This window comes from Schistocerca cancellata, chromosome 1, assembly GCF_023864275.1.
Source record: "Schistocerca cancellata isolate TAMUIC-IGC-003103 chromosome 1, iqSchCanc2.1, whole genome shotgun sequence".
Classification (NCBI taxonomy): Eukaryota; Metazoa; Arthropoda; class Insecta; order Orthoptera; family Acrididae; genus Schistocerca; species Schistocerca cancellata.
In genome coordinates, this window is record NC_064626.1 from 323,785,643 (window position 1) to 323,799,236 (window position 13,594).

Below are 13,594 nucleotides of genomic sequence, written 5' to 3' on the forward strand. Positions count from 1 at the left end.
CAGGGTGCAGGATTTCATAAATGGACAAATGTTGAACCACTCTCCTCCCGAAGACGCCACTTTCCCAATCGCTGAATTCGAGAAGTCGTTGAGTTACCCTCCTGAAAGATGCAGATCATAGGTCATCCATTTACTGGATGTTCCTCTTTTCTTGGCCCAGTAATAGGTTCCGCTTATTCACTGCTTGTTGCTCATATCATCTTCCTGCTACACAGTTGAGTGCCAATCACACATGATCCTCTTCTAGTAGGCAACACAGCTGAAACTAGAGCTGCGGTGAGAACACTGTCCTATGAAATATCTCTTTATTTCAGACTTAATGTCACATATTTGTGAGATATTTTCAGTGGCGTCTTGATATAAACTAAACTGACTAGAGCTCCACGAAAAACAAATTACTACTTCATATTAAGGTTATATTTTTGTGTAAAGATTATGTTTTGTAAAGCTGAAGTTACTGTGTTGAGCCGGCCGGTGTGGCCGAGCGGTTCTAGGCGCTTCAGTCTGGAACCGCGCGACCGCTACGGTTGCAGGTTAGAATCCTACCTCGGGCATGGATGTGTGTGATGTCCCTAGGTTAGTTAGGTTTAACTAGTTCTAAGTTCTAGGGGACTGATGTTAAGTCCCATAGTGCTCAGATCCATTTTTTTTTTTTTTTTTTTTTTTTGACTGTGTTGATGAGAACGAGTGGGGTGATTCATAATGTTACGGGCTGCGTAGCCCATCACGGACGTCCTAGTTACGTTATAGGAGATAATATGAAGGGTAGGAGTATCCAGACATTGGAAACAAAAAGATTATGTAAGGTAATAAAGTTACGTAGGAACTTCGCTATCGCCAATGGTTGCGCCTGTCATCAGAGTAAATTTTGTTTTTGGCGGATGCCGTCTAGTGTTAGTTCTTTTTGTTTGATGACACATACAGTACTGATTATTAAGATTGTTTTTATCTTCATGGTCACTCCCTACTTACGAATATAAATATGAATGGGCTATTTCCGGGTTATGGTATTTATGTTTCTAAATATGGCGCTCATAGAAATATGCGGCGTTTAATCTAAATTTATTAGAACCTAATGTAACCTCTCCAATAAAATGTTCAATTATTGTTAACAGTTTCAGTTCTTTCTACTTCGGTTCCAAGGTTTTTAAATTTCCAGGATTGTATGGGATCTACCATTTACTTGGAGAGAACGCTTCAGCACTTGATAACTAGTTATATTACGTTATGGCTCTCCGTAAGTTTTATATGAGCCGCTTAAGTGTCGGGTTTGTCTGAGGGTCTTTGAGAATCAAATGAACCCCTGATCACGGAACAAACCGTAGGAAAATGCACTCCGACAGTCAAGACCACTGGACGGCAACGATTTTTTACTGTCAGGACCCTTTGTCAAAACGTATCTTGTGGGTCTCACACGAAGCTTTGAAGGTTCTGAGTAAGGAATAAGAACTTAACAACTTTCTTGTTTTGGTCAAATAAACATACTAGATATTTAAAACATAATTTTATTTTAAGAAGGACAAAAATGACAGTATAAATAGCCTTTTTGGCAAAGCGATGATTTAGATGTACAGATCAATATAACTTCACTTTAAAGAAGAAAACGACTCAAGGTTAAGATGTGGAGAGAAAATTTGTTGCTATTGTGCTGTAGATCGGTATGCTAGGGCATAATTATGTAAATATTAATCTGCTGTTACCAAAGCCCTATGTACCCAAGAAAAAAATTATGCAGACAGGTTGTCTACGCTATTTAACCATAAACTACTAGTGCAAGTACACTGTTGTAATTGGAGTCACGGAAGGATCTGTTTTCTATGACAGGTTGCACTCTCGTGCTATGACGGCCAACGTCAACGAATACGTCGACGCGTTAATAGCAGAGATCACCAAGCAGCTGACGAACGCCAACTTGCGTACCATCAACATACCCGCTGAATTGCATGCGTCCTTCTCCAAGGTGGTGAGTAATGATCACTCTACTATGAAACAAAAGTCAGGGGTTGGCAACGGCACAGAGCAGATATAAAACACATAGTTAAGTTAGCAGATTGAGAGTATCTGCTTATACGGTAGATGTTTCCGTCAGGATGATTTCAACTGAGGACCTTCAAACAGCTATTGCCATTACTGTCGTAAAAGCAAAGCTTAGAAAATCTCACAGATGCAATAGTATAGAAGAACCAAACAAATGCGAAATGTGAAACCAATGAGTTAAATAGAGACTTTACGTGCGAGTCGTCCCTCGGGCATGGGTGTGCGTGTGTTATCCTTAGCGTAAGTTAGTTTAAGTTAGATTAAGTACTGTGTAAGCTTAGGGACCGATGACCTAAGCAGTTTGGTCCCATAGAACGTACCACAAATTTCCAATTTTACGTGCGAAACTGGAGAAGAATGAGGTAAACCTAGCTGAACAAAATGAACAACAATAAGTTTTAATGTAAAACCTTCCATTTCCGTTTATTAATACTATCACTCGTATTTTTACATATTTCATTTCATTCAAATGGCCTCCTAAAGAACTTCGTTTTACGACATAGGGAAACCTTCCGAAGAGTTTAATGAGTCTAATTGCCACATGTGATTCCCTGTCTTCTTAGGCAACAGGAGAGCTATGTTTAAGATGCCGCTGCGTGACAGATGTTCTGTCTACCAGAAAATATATTTTTTCTGCAGCACAATTTCTTATTCAATTAGATCTCAGTGATACTATACGTCCCTCACGGATACCGCGTGGTTTCGTGTTGGGTACTACAGCAGAGCGGTTGGCCTCAGGGAGAGGACGTAACCCATATTACAATTCTGGTCCGCTGACCTGTTCCAGACCGCACCGCCATTATAAGATGGGATGGAAACTTCAACATATCTCGCTCCATGAAGAAGAAGAATGAACCTGGTTTCGTCAACACACCCGAAAACGTGGATCGAGATGAGACGTCTGCTATACGGAGCACTAAACAGTCGATTTCCACAATAATGAGTCAACAGTGCCAAGGATTATGCACAAAGATCTTCATTATCACCCTCCCAAAATTCAGATATGTCAGTAACTTAATTAAGGTGATTACGAATGGTTTCGTGCCTCTTGTGAAACCATGGTCAATAATCTCCACTGTCCATCTCGTTCCCCTGATCTCAGCTTATTTTTCTTCTTTTTAGGGACATAACAAGTTCCGAATTTATCTTAACAAACGACACTACATTGTAGATCAGAAGACGGCAGTCCACGAGGAAGTCGTTTGTACTCCACACCACGTCTTAAATGACGATACTCGAAGTTTTCGGGACCGGCTACAATCATGCATAAACTTAAGTAGACAACAACGGAGCGACGTAATTTTCAGATCACAAATGAAACAATGAAATTCCTAACATAACTCTGTATTCCCAGAATTAAAAATATTTTTGAAGTAAAACTGACTGTGTAAATCTAATTTGAAACCATATGACCCCCATAACAGACCCTGCATCGTGGGTTTAAGGAACTTGACCAATGATTGTACAAGTTTCCTTTGCCTTTAATTTCGCGGGATGTATACAAATAATATACTTTTATAACATTGTCGACTGGGAGGTCTCCAGATAAGGAGCAGGTGTAGTTGTAATAGTTATTTTTATTCGCACCTTTTTGGGAACTTTGCTTCAGAGATTTGTTATATTCTGTTTTAATCTGTCTCCGTCGCATCTGTGAATACGTGTTGGGTGAAGTGCTTGTCTTTTTCTTGCCAACAAGATAGAGAATGATACAGAAAGCAGAAAGAGAGTGTGTGAGCACGAGTGCTGCTTCTCGACAAACATCGACGGTCCCCTGATCTTAAAGTTCTGACAGACAGATCCCAACCAATACCTCCACGCCTTAACACCTTAAGTCACAGTTTAGGATTATACTAAGGGTGATGGCGCTACTACACCATGTTCCTTTTGTAACTTAATACAGATCACGGACATTTCTTTCTCCATTAATGAGCCCGTGAAAGTAGGACAGGCTGATACATAGCTTAAAGAACTAGTATGGGAAGGCATTCAGCTCCTGCCTCGAACCAGCATGCACATGACCATTTGATACAATATACCACATTTACTCGCACAACCGGGAAGACCACGATCTGGAGCAGTTCTGCATAGTAAATGTTGTGAGTTATTGATGTATATGTAAAACGAAACCCCAGAATTTCCTCCAGGATATGCATTTCATTACTTGTTACTACAGCAGAGGTGAAACCTTAAATTGTTGAAAACCACCTCAACATTCAACAGACAGTATCTGGGTTCAAATGGCGCTGAGCACTATGGGACTTTACTTCTGAGGTCATCAGTCCCCTAGAACTTAGAACTACTTAAACGTAACTAACCTAAGGACAAAAAATGGTTCAAATGGCTCTGAGCTCTATGGGACTTAACAGCTGAGGTCATCAGTCCCATAGAACCTAGAACTACTTAAACCTAACTAACCTAAAGACATGATACACATCCATGTCCAAGGCAGGATTCGAACCTGCGACCGTAGCGGTCGCGCGGTTCCAGACTGAAGTGCCTAGAACCGCACGGCCACTCAGGCTGCCAGACAGTATCTGCCTGAAGGTCTTTGCACTGTTTAATATTACACCCGACTTTCTGGATCTGGAGTAGTGCTACTTCTGGTTGCTTCCAGATCCTGTGGGTCACGTGGCGTGGCTCTTTCACCGCTACGGGAGCCTGGGCTAAGGATCTCGCCACCATCCGGAGGACGGGCGACATGAGCATCGTATACGACAAAGGTGTCCTCACAGTCTTCGGCGCCCTTGGACTTGGAAACTTACAGGTATCATTGAAACTAACCATTTTCTTACAACAGAAAGTACAGTTCGTGCGATCATATCTCGCCTTCTTAAAATTGCTTCCAGTTGTCAGGAAACCGATTTAATTGTGTATGTTTCGAGAAATTCATCACAATCGGCTGCATTAGAACAAATTATTGATCTGTTACTGGTTTCGCTCACTGACCGTCATCAGATACGAAAAATTGGCTACTGCGAGCCACAAGGTAGTCACGATGAATCATACAAACGCCTTAACTGTTAGTTGTATGAGCAATAGTACAGAAGAGCAATGTTTTTAACACATCAGAAACCTTCCACATGCACACTCAAAAGGCAACTCGTCATCACTAGTCAGGACATAGCATGAGCAGGCAAAGCACTTCCAACCTCAAAGACAACACTTATGAACTTGACAGTTAATGCGATTGTATGATTTAACGTGATTCACGTTTGACTTGCAGTAGCCAACTTTTCGTGCCAGCTTATGGTCAGCAGCCGAAAGAGGTAGCAAATTAATAAATTGTTCTAATACAGCCAAGTGTCATAATTTTTCTGAAACACAAACTGACAGTTGCCTGAGGAAAACATTTCAGTTCTGTAAGTGTGTGTCTTAACAACACGCACATTAGATGAAACCTACTCCATCGTTAACCAACTTGCGTAGGCCGGCAGACCATTTAATGAAGCACAATAACTAGGTGCGAATAGACCTTCCGCTCATTTTTGTACAGTTTTTACAAAAGAAAATTATAACGTTGCAGGAATCACTGAATGGAATGAACAATTTAATGAATTCGCATTACTGAGTGAGAGCAAACTGAAGAAAGACTGGAGTAGTGAGGAATAGTAAAAGTGAAATCAGCGACAAATTTGACTTGGAAATTAGGAACCACGAATTAGAGAAAATAAAGAAATTCCGCAGTCTTAGAAGCAAGGTAAACAATTACGGAGTGGGTTGTAAAGTGCAGAGTAGCATGGGCAAAAAGGGCTATGCTGACCAATAGAAGTCCTCTAGTATCAAAAATTTGCCTTAAATTGAGGATTAATTTACTGAGAATGCATGTCTACCGCATATCATTGTATGAAAGTGAATCATGGACTGTGGTAAAACGGTAAAAAAAGTGAATGGAAGCGTTTGAGATGTGGTGCCGCAGAAAGATGTGAGCAATCTGGTGAACTGATAAGAAATGAGGTTTTCTGCAGAATCGACGAAGAGAAGAACACTAGAAAAACATTGACAAGAAGAAATTACTTGACAACAGAACGAATGTCAATACATCGACGAATAATTTCCATGGGGCTTGATGTAGGTGTAGAGCGTAAAAAGCGCAGGGGAAGACAGAAACTGGAATAAATCCGACCAATAATTCAGGACGTTGGAGGCAAGTACTACTTTGAGATGAGGATGTTGTCACAGTAGAGTAATTGATGGAGGTCTGCATCAAACCAGTAAAAATGAAAAATGGAACAGCTGATACTGGAGACAGCTGCAAGTGTCATGCCTGTCAAGAGAGGATTATGTATAAAGGCGAACAACTACCAATAAGAGATAAACAATGAGCAGCTAGGGAAACACTGTGCACACAAGAATTTGTCCCTGCCACATGGCTACGACGTTTGTTTGGCTGTTACCGTTCTTGAAGAAAACGCATGATACCTTTCTGAAAGCTCTTTCGAATGAGGTCAATCGATAGGTATCATCGTGTGAATTCCATGGTGACTCACTTACATAGCAGACTTTCATTTTAAAATCAGATTCATTCTTACAACATATAAAAATTAACATTAGCTATGGCTCATTTACTGAGACCTGGTTTTACAGCTAATGTCATAGTTGTATACTTCTTGATGCACCAATTGCAAGACTGACTATAGCAGTGAAATAAATGTTCTGTTTTTTATTTTTATTTTTATTTATTTTACGTGTCTAGTTCCGTAGGAACAAATTGAGGAGGAAATCGCCAAGGTCATGAAACGTGTTAGTACATGCAAGTACAACATAAAGGTAATAACAGACAAAATAAAATGTTTATAAAACCAAAGAAAGACAAGCCCTAACTTTATGTGAACGCAATCAACAATTTAGCACAGGAATCAGCTTAATTTTTCAAGGACCTCGTCGACGGAATAGAAGGTGTGACCGTAGAGGAAACTCTTCAGCTTCGATTTGAAAGTGCGTAGATTACTGCTAAGGTTTTTTGAATTCTTGTGGTAGCTTATTGAAAATGGATGCACCATTATACCGCACACCTTTTTGCACAAGAGTCAAGTAAGTGCGATCGAAATGCAGATTAGATTTCTGCCTAGTATTAACTGAGTGAAAGCCCATAATTCTCGGTAATAGGCTGATATTGTTAACAATAAATGGCAGTAAAGAATATTTATATTGAGAGGCCATTGACAGAATACCCAGACCATTGGACAGGGGTCGACAAGAGGTTCGCGAACTTACACCACTTTCTCTCCGAACTGTCCGTTTCTCAGCCAAAAGTATCCTTTGAGAATGGGAAGATTTACCCCAAAATACAATACCATATGTCATAATAGAATGAAAATAAGCAAAGTAGACTGCTTTTCGTGTCGAATTATCACTTACTTCAAACATCGTTCGAATAAGGAAAAATAGCAGCATTAAGTCTTTGAACAAGATAGTGAACGTGGGCTTTCCACGACATCTTACTATCTATCTGAACACCTATAAATTTGAAATGTTCAGTTTCACTAACCATATGCCCATTCTGTGAATTTAAAAAGTCGAGTTTTGTTAAATAGTGTGTTAGAAACTGGGTCTTACTATGATTTAGCGTTATTTTCTACAAGCCATGAATTTATGTCACGAACTGTGCTATTTCAAACAGTGCCAATGTTGCGCACAACATCCTATACTACCAAGCTAGTGTCACCAGCAAACATAAATATTTTAGTATCACCTGTACTACATGAGGGCATATCATTTACATAAATAAGGAACAGAAGTGGCCCCAACACTGATCTCTGGAGCACCCCCCATTTGACTGTACCCTACTCAGACCCCACACCACAGCCATTCTCAACACTGTGGATAATGAACTTTGGCTGTCTGTAGTTAAAGTAAGAGTTTAACCAATTGTGAGCTACTGCCCATATTCTATTATGATCCAATTTCTGGGGCAATATTTTGTGATCAACACAATCAAATGCATCAGTTACATCAAAAAAGATGCCTAGCGTTCGAAACCTTTTGTATAATCCATCCAGTGCCTCACAGAGAAAAGAGAATACAGCATTTTTAGTTGTTAAGCCACTTCTAAAAACCGGTTGTACATTTGACAGCAAATAATGTGAAATATAATGATAAATTATCATTACATACACACCCTCTTAAATAACTTTAGCAAACACTGAAGTAATAGGTCTAAAATTGTCTCCATTATCCCTTTCTCCAGTTTCATAAAGCCGCTTTATTACTGAATACTTAAATCGTTCAGGAGACTGACCTTTCTTGAAGGAAAAATTAAAAATATAGCTCAGTACAGGGCTAACATGTGTAGCGCAGTACTTCAATATTCTGCTATAGCCATGAGAGTTCTTAGCCTTCAGTGATTTGATTATTGGCTTAATCCCCCCTTGTCAGTATTACAGAGGAGTATTTCAGACATCAATCTTGGATACGCGTTTTCTAAGAGGGCCATACGATTCCCTGTGGAAACTAATTTTTTATTTAATTCACCCGTAATATGCAGAAAGTGACTGTTAAAAGTGTATATATATCTGACTTATCAGATACTCCAGAATGTGATTTTCACTCTGCAGCGGAGTGTGCGCTGATATGAAACTTCCTGGCAGATTAAAACTGCGTGCCCGACCGAGACTCGAACTCGGGACCTTTGCCTCTCGAGGGCAAGTGCTATACGATCTGAGCTACCGAAGCACGACTCACGCCCGGTCTCACAGCTCGGTCGGGCACACAGTTTTAATCTGCCAGGAAGTTTCATATCAGCGCACACTCCGCTGCAGAGTGAAAATCTCATTCTGGAAACATCCCCCAGGCTGTGGCTAAGCGATGTCTCCGCAATATCCTTTCTTTCAGGAGTGCTAGTTCTGCAAGTTTCGCAGGAGAGCTTCTGTAAAGTTTGGAAGGTAGGAGACGAGATACTGGCAGAAGTAAAGCTGTGATACCGGGCGTGAGTCGTGCTTCGGTAGCTCAGATCGTAGAGCACTTGCCCGCGAAAGGCAAAGGTCCCGAGTTCGAGTCTCGTTCGGGCACACAGTTTTAATCTGCCAGGAAGTTTCTTATCAGATACTGTTTGTAATGGGCTACTGTAGGTTCATTACGACAACTTCCAACATTTTGATATAATTCTCACTTTGTTCTACATGATATCCTTATTCCTCTGGTCAGCCACCCAGGCTGCCTTTTACTACTAGCACCCTGTTTAGAGCGATCTAATGGAAAGTAACTTTCAAAGAGCATGAGAAATGTGTTAAGGAAAGCATTATACTTGTCATCTATGTTATCATCACTATAAACATTCTGCCTTGTCCCTTATCGAGTTTTAAGAAACCCTCTATTGCCATTAGATTAGGTTTTCTACGTAGTTTGTAATTATAAATAATGTATTTGAGTACCGAAACCATTTGTCCATCATAATCTGAAAGGCCTTTCACCATTTTACTAACAGAATGCCTGTTTAGTAGTGAAGAATGAATAAAAATATTGTCTGTGGCTTTGCTACTGTTCCCCTGCACCCTAACTGAAAAAAAAACAAAAAAAACAGTCTGCATCAGATTGTATGAATTTAGGAGATCTTCCAACATCCTTATTCTAGCACAAGCACATACAAAATTAATATTGACATCACCACATGTAACTAATTTTTGATATTTCTTATAAAGTGAACGAAGAACTATCTCTAACTTGAACAGAAATGTTCAGAACTCAAAGTTAGGGGACCTGTAGACAACAACAATTAGAAGTTTAGTTTCACTAAATTGAACTACCTCTGCTGAACATTAAATATCTGTACAGTGCAAATGGAATACTGTTTTTTACTTAAATGGCCACTCCCCCACTTCGCAAAGAACTCTTTGAAAAACAGTCAGCTAAGGTATATCCTGGCAAAGGAAGTCTATGAATTGTCAAATTTTGTAAGTGGTGCTCAGATATGACATTAATGTCAGAGTCAACATCTATAAGCAGTTCACTATCTCTAAAACCTCTTGTATTTTGATGAAATATGCTAATTCCTTCACTATTTGGACACCTGACCTCCTACGAAGGTAATTCCATTGTTAGAGGGACTTCCTTTGAGCTGAGATACCTATCAGCTGACTTCAATCTAAAAGAGGTGTAGCCGGCCGGTATGGCCAAGCGGTTCTAGGCGCTTCAGTCTGGAACCGAACGACCGCTACGGTCGCAGGTTCGACTCCTGCCTCGGGAATGGATGTGTGTGATGTCCTTAGGTTAATTAGGTTTAAGTAGTTCTAAGTTCTAGGGGACTGATGACCTGAGATGTTAAGTCCCATAGTGCTCAGAGCCATTTGAACCATTTAAAAGAGGTGTACCTCTAACACCAACTACGACAGGAATTTTAGCATCCCACCACCACCCTCCACACTGCCAGCCTCCCTTTCCCATACCTACTGACGTGCAGGCCATGCCCAGTTGATACACACAACTGGCACCACTGCAATGTGGGCCATGCCCTCCACCATCAGTGCCTTCTCCAGCTCCATGTTAACACTCCAACAGCAGCATGAAGACAAGGGAAATCATGACGCTGAAATAACTGCATGAAGTGCATATTAGTGGCATCAGTTTAAGAAGCTATCTCTACGAGGTCACCATGTACATCATACTCCCCGTCCCAGCTCCACCCAAAATCACTACCTAATCCTCTTTCATAAAATTCTTGCATAACTCCCTTACGTTTACAGTCACTTGAACCAAAGCTGCACTAGGCTTGACAATGTTGATCACGTGGTACTCACTCCCCAGCACTTCCTGCAACTCCTGACCCACACATCTGCCATGCGAGCTACCTAGCAGCAGAACTTTGTTCTTCCTGTTACAATTTGCGGCTGACTTAGGCTCCAAAACTGCTGAGGACTGCTGCATGTTTACTATACCTACAGTTACAAGAGGCTCCTCTCAACGCTGACAGTTGGTCAAATCTATTGGCTATACGCAAAGTAAAACGGCCGAATTCTAAACAACTGCCAGTTTCCATTTCCCAGCAACCTTCACCCTCCTCACCGTATCTAGTTCCTCCTTTGCGTCTTATGACTGCTCATGAAGGGCACAGATCTTATGCTCCTGCTGCTCTATCAACTTATTTCTTCTATAAATTCTTCATTTCCAGGAGAGGATCTCGCCAGAATGCCCACTGGCTTCCCCACTGCATTCTTCCCAATGAAAATACTCTGAACAAATCTCACACCGTCACCCATTACTCAGGAACTTACAATAGTCGCGCAGCCACGCGGGATTACCCAAGCGGTATACGGCGCTGCAGTCATGGACTGTGCGGCTGGTCTCGGCGGAGGTTCGAGTCCTCCCTCGGGCATGGGTGTAAGTGTTTGTCCTTAGGATAATTTGGGTTGTGTGTAAGTTTAGGGACTGATGACCTTAGCAGTTAAGTCCCATAAGATTTCACACACTAACTAAAATTTTAACAGTTAATGAAAAAATCTAAATGTCTACGTTACCTAAGTTCAGTTGCAACAGTAGAACTATTTAAAGAACTAACAACAGTGATCTCTCTACTAAGAAAGAAACTACTTTTATAAATACAACTAGACCACAGCTAATACCAGTACCACAATAACTTCACACAATTGCTTATCTAAAATCAAAAGTTCAGGCGCCCACTGGAACACTCAACGAAATTAAACACAGTGAACGAAAGTTTTACTGAAATACAATAAGAAACGTCAGCTGAAAACAACCGCAGTAAATTTAATGAACGCTTTCAACGCACAAACAACTCTGAACAACACTGTGGGCGAAAGTTTTCGAAAGTTTATTAAATCATTATTTAACCAGAAAAAGAGCGAGACACCGTTGAAAACTACTAAATTTAATAACTGAATAACAGCTCACAAACAACTTTGTCAGTACTTAGCTTCAAAACGGCTACAGCTGTAACGGCTCAGCGCGAAATGTAAACACACTGCTGAGACTTCGATGAACTACGTAAGCACATTCACGATTAACAGACCCTTAGAATCAATAACACAAAAAGAAAGATTGAGACGAATGGAAATCCACTAATAAGTTACTTTTACAGCATATATTTACACCAATAATCTTTAAAATAAGTATCTGAAGTCTAAAACTTTATAAAACACCAAAGATCTGCAGAGACGGGTTACTGTATATCATACAATTCAGGAAATTTATTACAATCACTCCACACCGACGGAAGTTAACGCTATGAAGTATATTCTTCCTCCAGTTTCCCAAATAGCTTGCCACTTGATGTAATAAAAGCTACCGGAGGAGTATTCGCTCCGACTCTTCCACGAACACTCCCTCACTCCGCAGTAATCGCAGATTATGATAAGGTGCGTTTTGAAATGAGGCCCACTCAGACTCGAGAACATAAGGACCGCTTGAGAGAGAGCAGTGAATCCGGCTTTGAAAGTCAACATTACGTCCAGGAGAGCAGTGCGCAAATATGTGCTTCTCGAATATCGCCGACCGAAGACTGGCGAAGCAAAGAAAGAAGAAAGGATCGATCGTTATACAACCGACAGTAAGGCTTTATCGTGAAGAAGCTTTATTTTGAGTTGAAAAAATAAAGGCATTGAGATCTCAACACCATCTTGAGTTTCAAAAATTGCTTCTGAATTGCATATTCAAGTATTATCCTGGTGTAGAATACTGTGGAGAGGTGGCAGGGAAAGTCATGGAGGAGTGTGGACATCGTATGAACGCCATACGTACTCGGAAATCACACTTGCTGTCTTTTCATACTGTAACTGTAAGTAAAGAGAATCATAGTATTTGAAAAGAGGAACTACAGAAGATGATAAGTGAACATCCGAAATGAGATTGTGCTCCACAAAATCGGCGGGGATAGTAACATGTGTCAAATACTGGGGGAGGACAGACAGCGAAAATACCTGTAGCTGTACAGCCCCCGCTGTGTGACAGCGTAAATTACAGCTCGCCGCTGTAACACGATTCCATTCTCCGGTGTCCACGTTTTCTACAGGAAAGGAGAAGAGCTTGGTGAAGGAAAACTTTCAGTAGTGAACTATGGTTCAAATGGCTCTGAGCACTATGGGACTTAACTTCTGAGGTCATCAGTTCCCAAGAATTAGAACTACTTAAACCTAACTAACCTAAGGACATCACAAACATCAATGCCGGATTCGAAGCTGCGACCAGACTGTAGCGCCTAGAACCGCCGGCCACACCGGCCGGCTCAATAGTGAACTGGTTGTATGACATCGTCTATTATGCTCTCACCTCCAGGGGAGACCAAGAGATGAATACACTAAGCAGATTCAGAAGGATGTAGGTTGCAGTAGGTACTGGGAGATGAAGAAACTTGCACAGGATAGAGTAGCATGGAGAGCTGCATCAAACCAGTCTCAGGACTGAAGACCACAACAACTCCAGATTGACTTTGGAGTTGTTTAGTAGCATTGCTGATATCGGTATGTTGCAGATGATGTGATGGAGTTCCTGTCTGCATATCGCAAAATATGGAAAGGGAGAAAGGCAGGAAGGACAGTTAGGGTCTAACGACCCTTTGTCAGCGGGGTCTTTAGAGGCCAAGCGCTAGTTCTGGTTGCTGGAAAAGGCC

At 41.0% G+C, this 13,594-nt stretch overlaps 1 protein-coding gene across 1 annotated transcript in view; it reads left to right on the forward strand.

Moving 5' to 3' along the window:
• LOC126161277 (uncharacterized) overlaps positions 1 to 13,594 on the forward strand; it is a 42,011-nt gene that overhangs the window by 21,050 nt on the left and 7,367 nt on the right. Inside the window, exons 8-9 of the mRNA XM_049917020.1 lie at positions 1,825 to 1,963; positions 4,652 to 4,801. Coding sequence (XP_049772977.1) covers positions 1,825 to 1,963; positions 4,652 to 4,801 — 289 coding nt within the window. The remainder of the gene's footprint in view (positions 1 to 1,824; positions 1,964 to 4,651; positions 4,802 to 13,594) is intronic.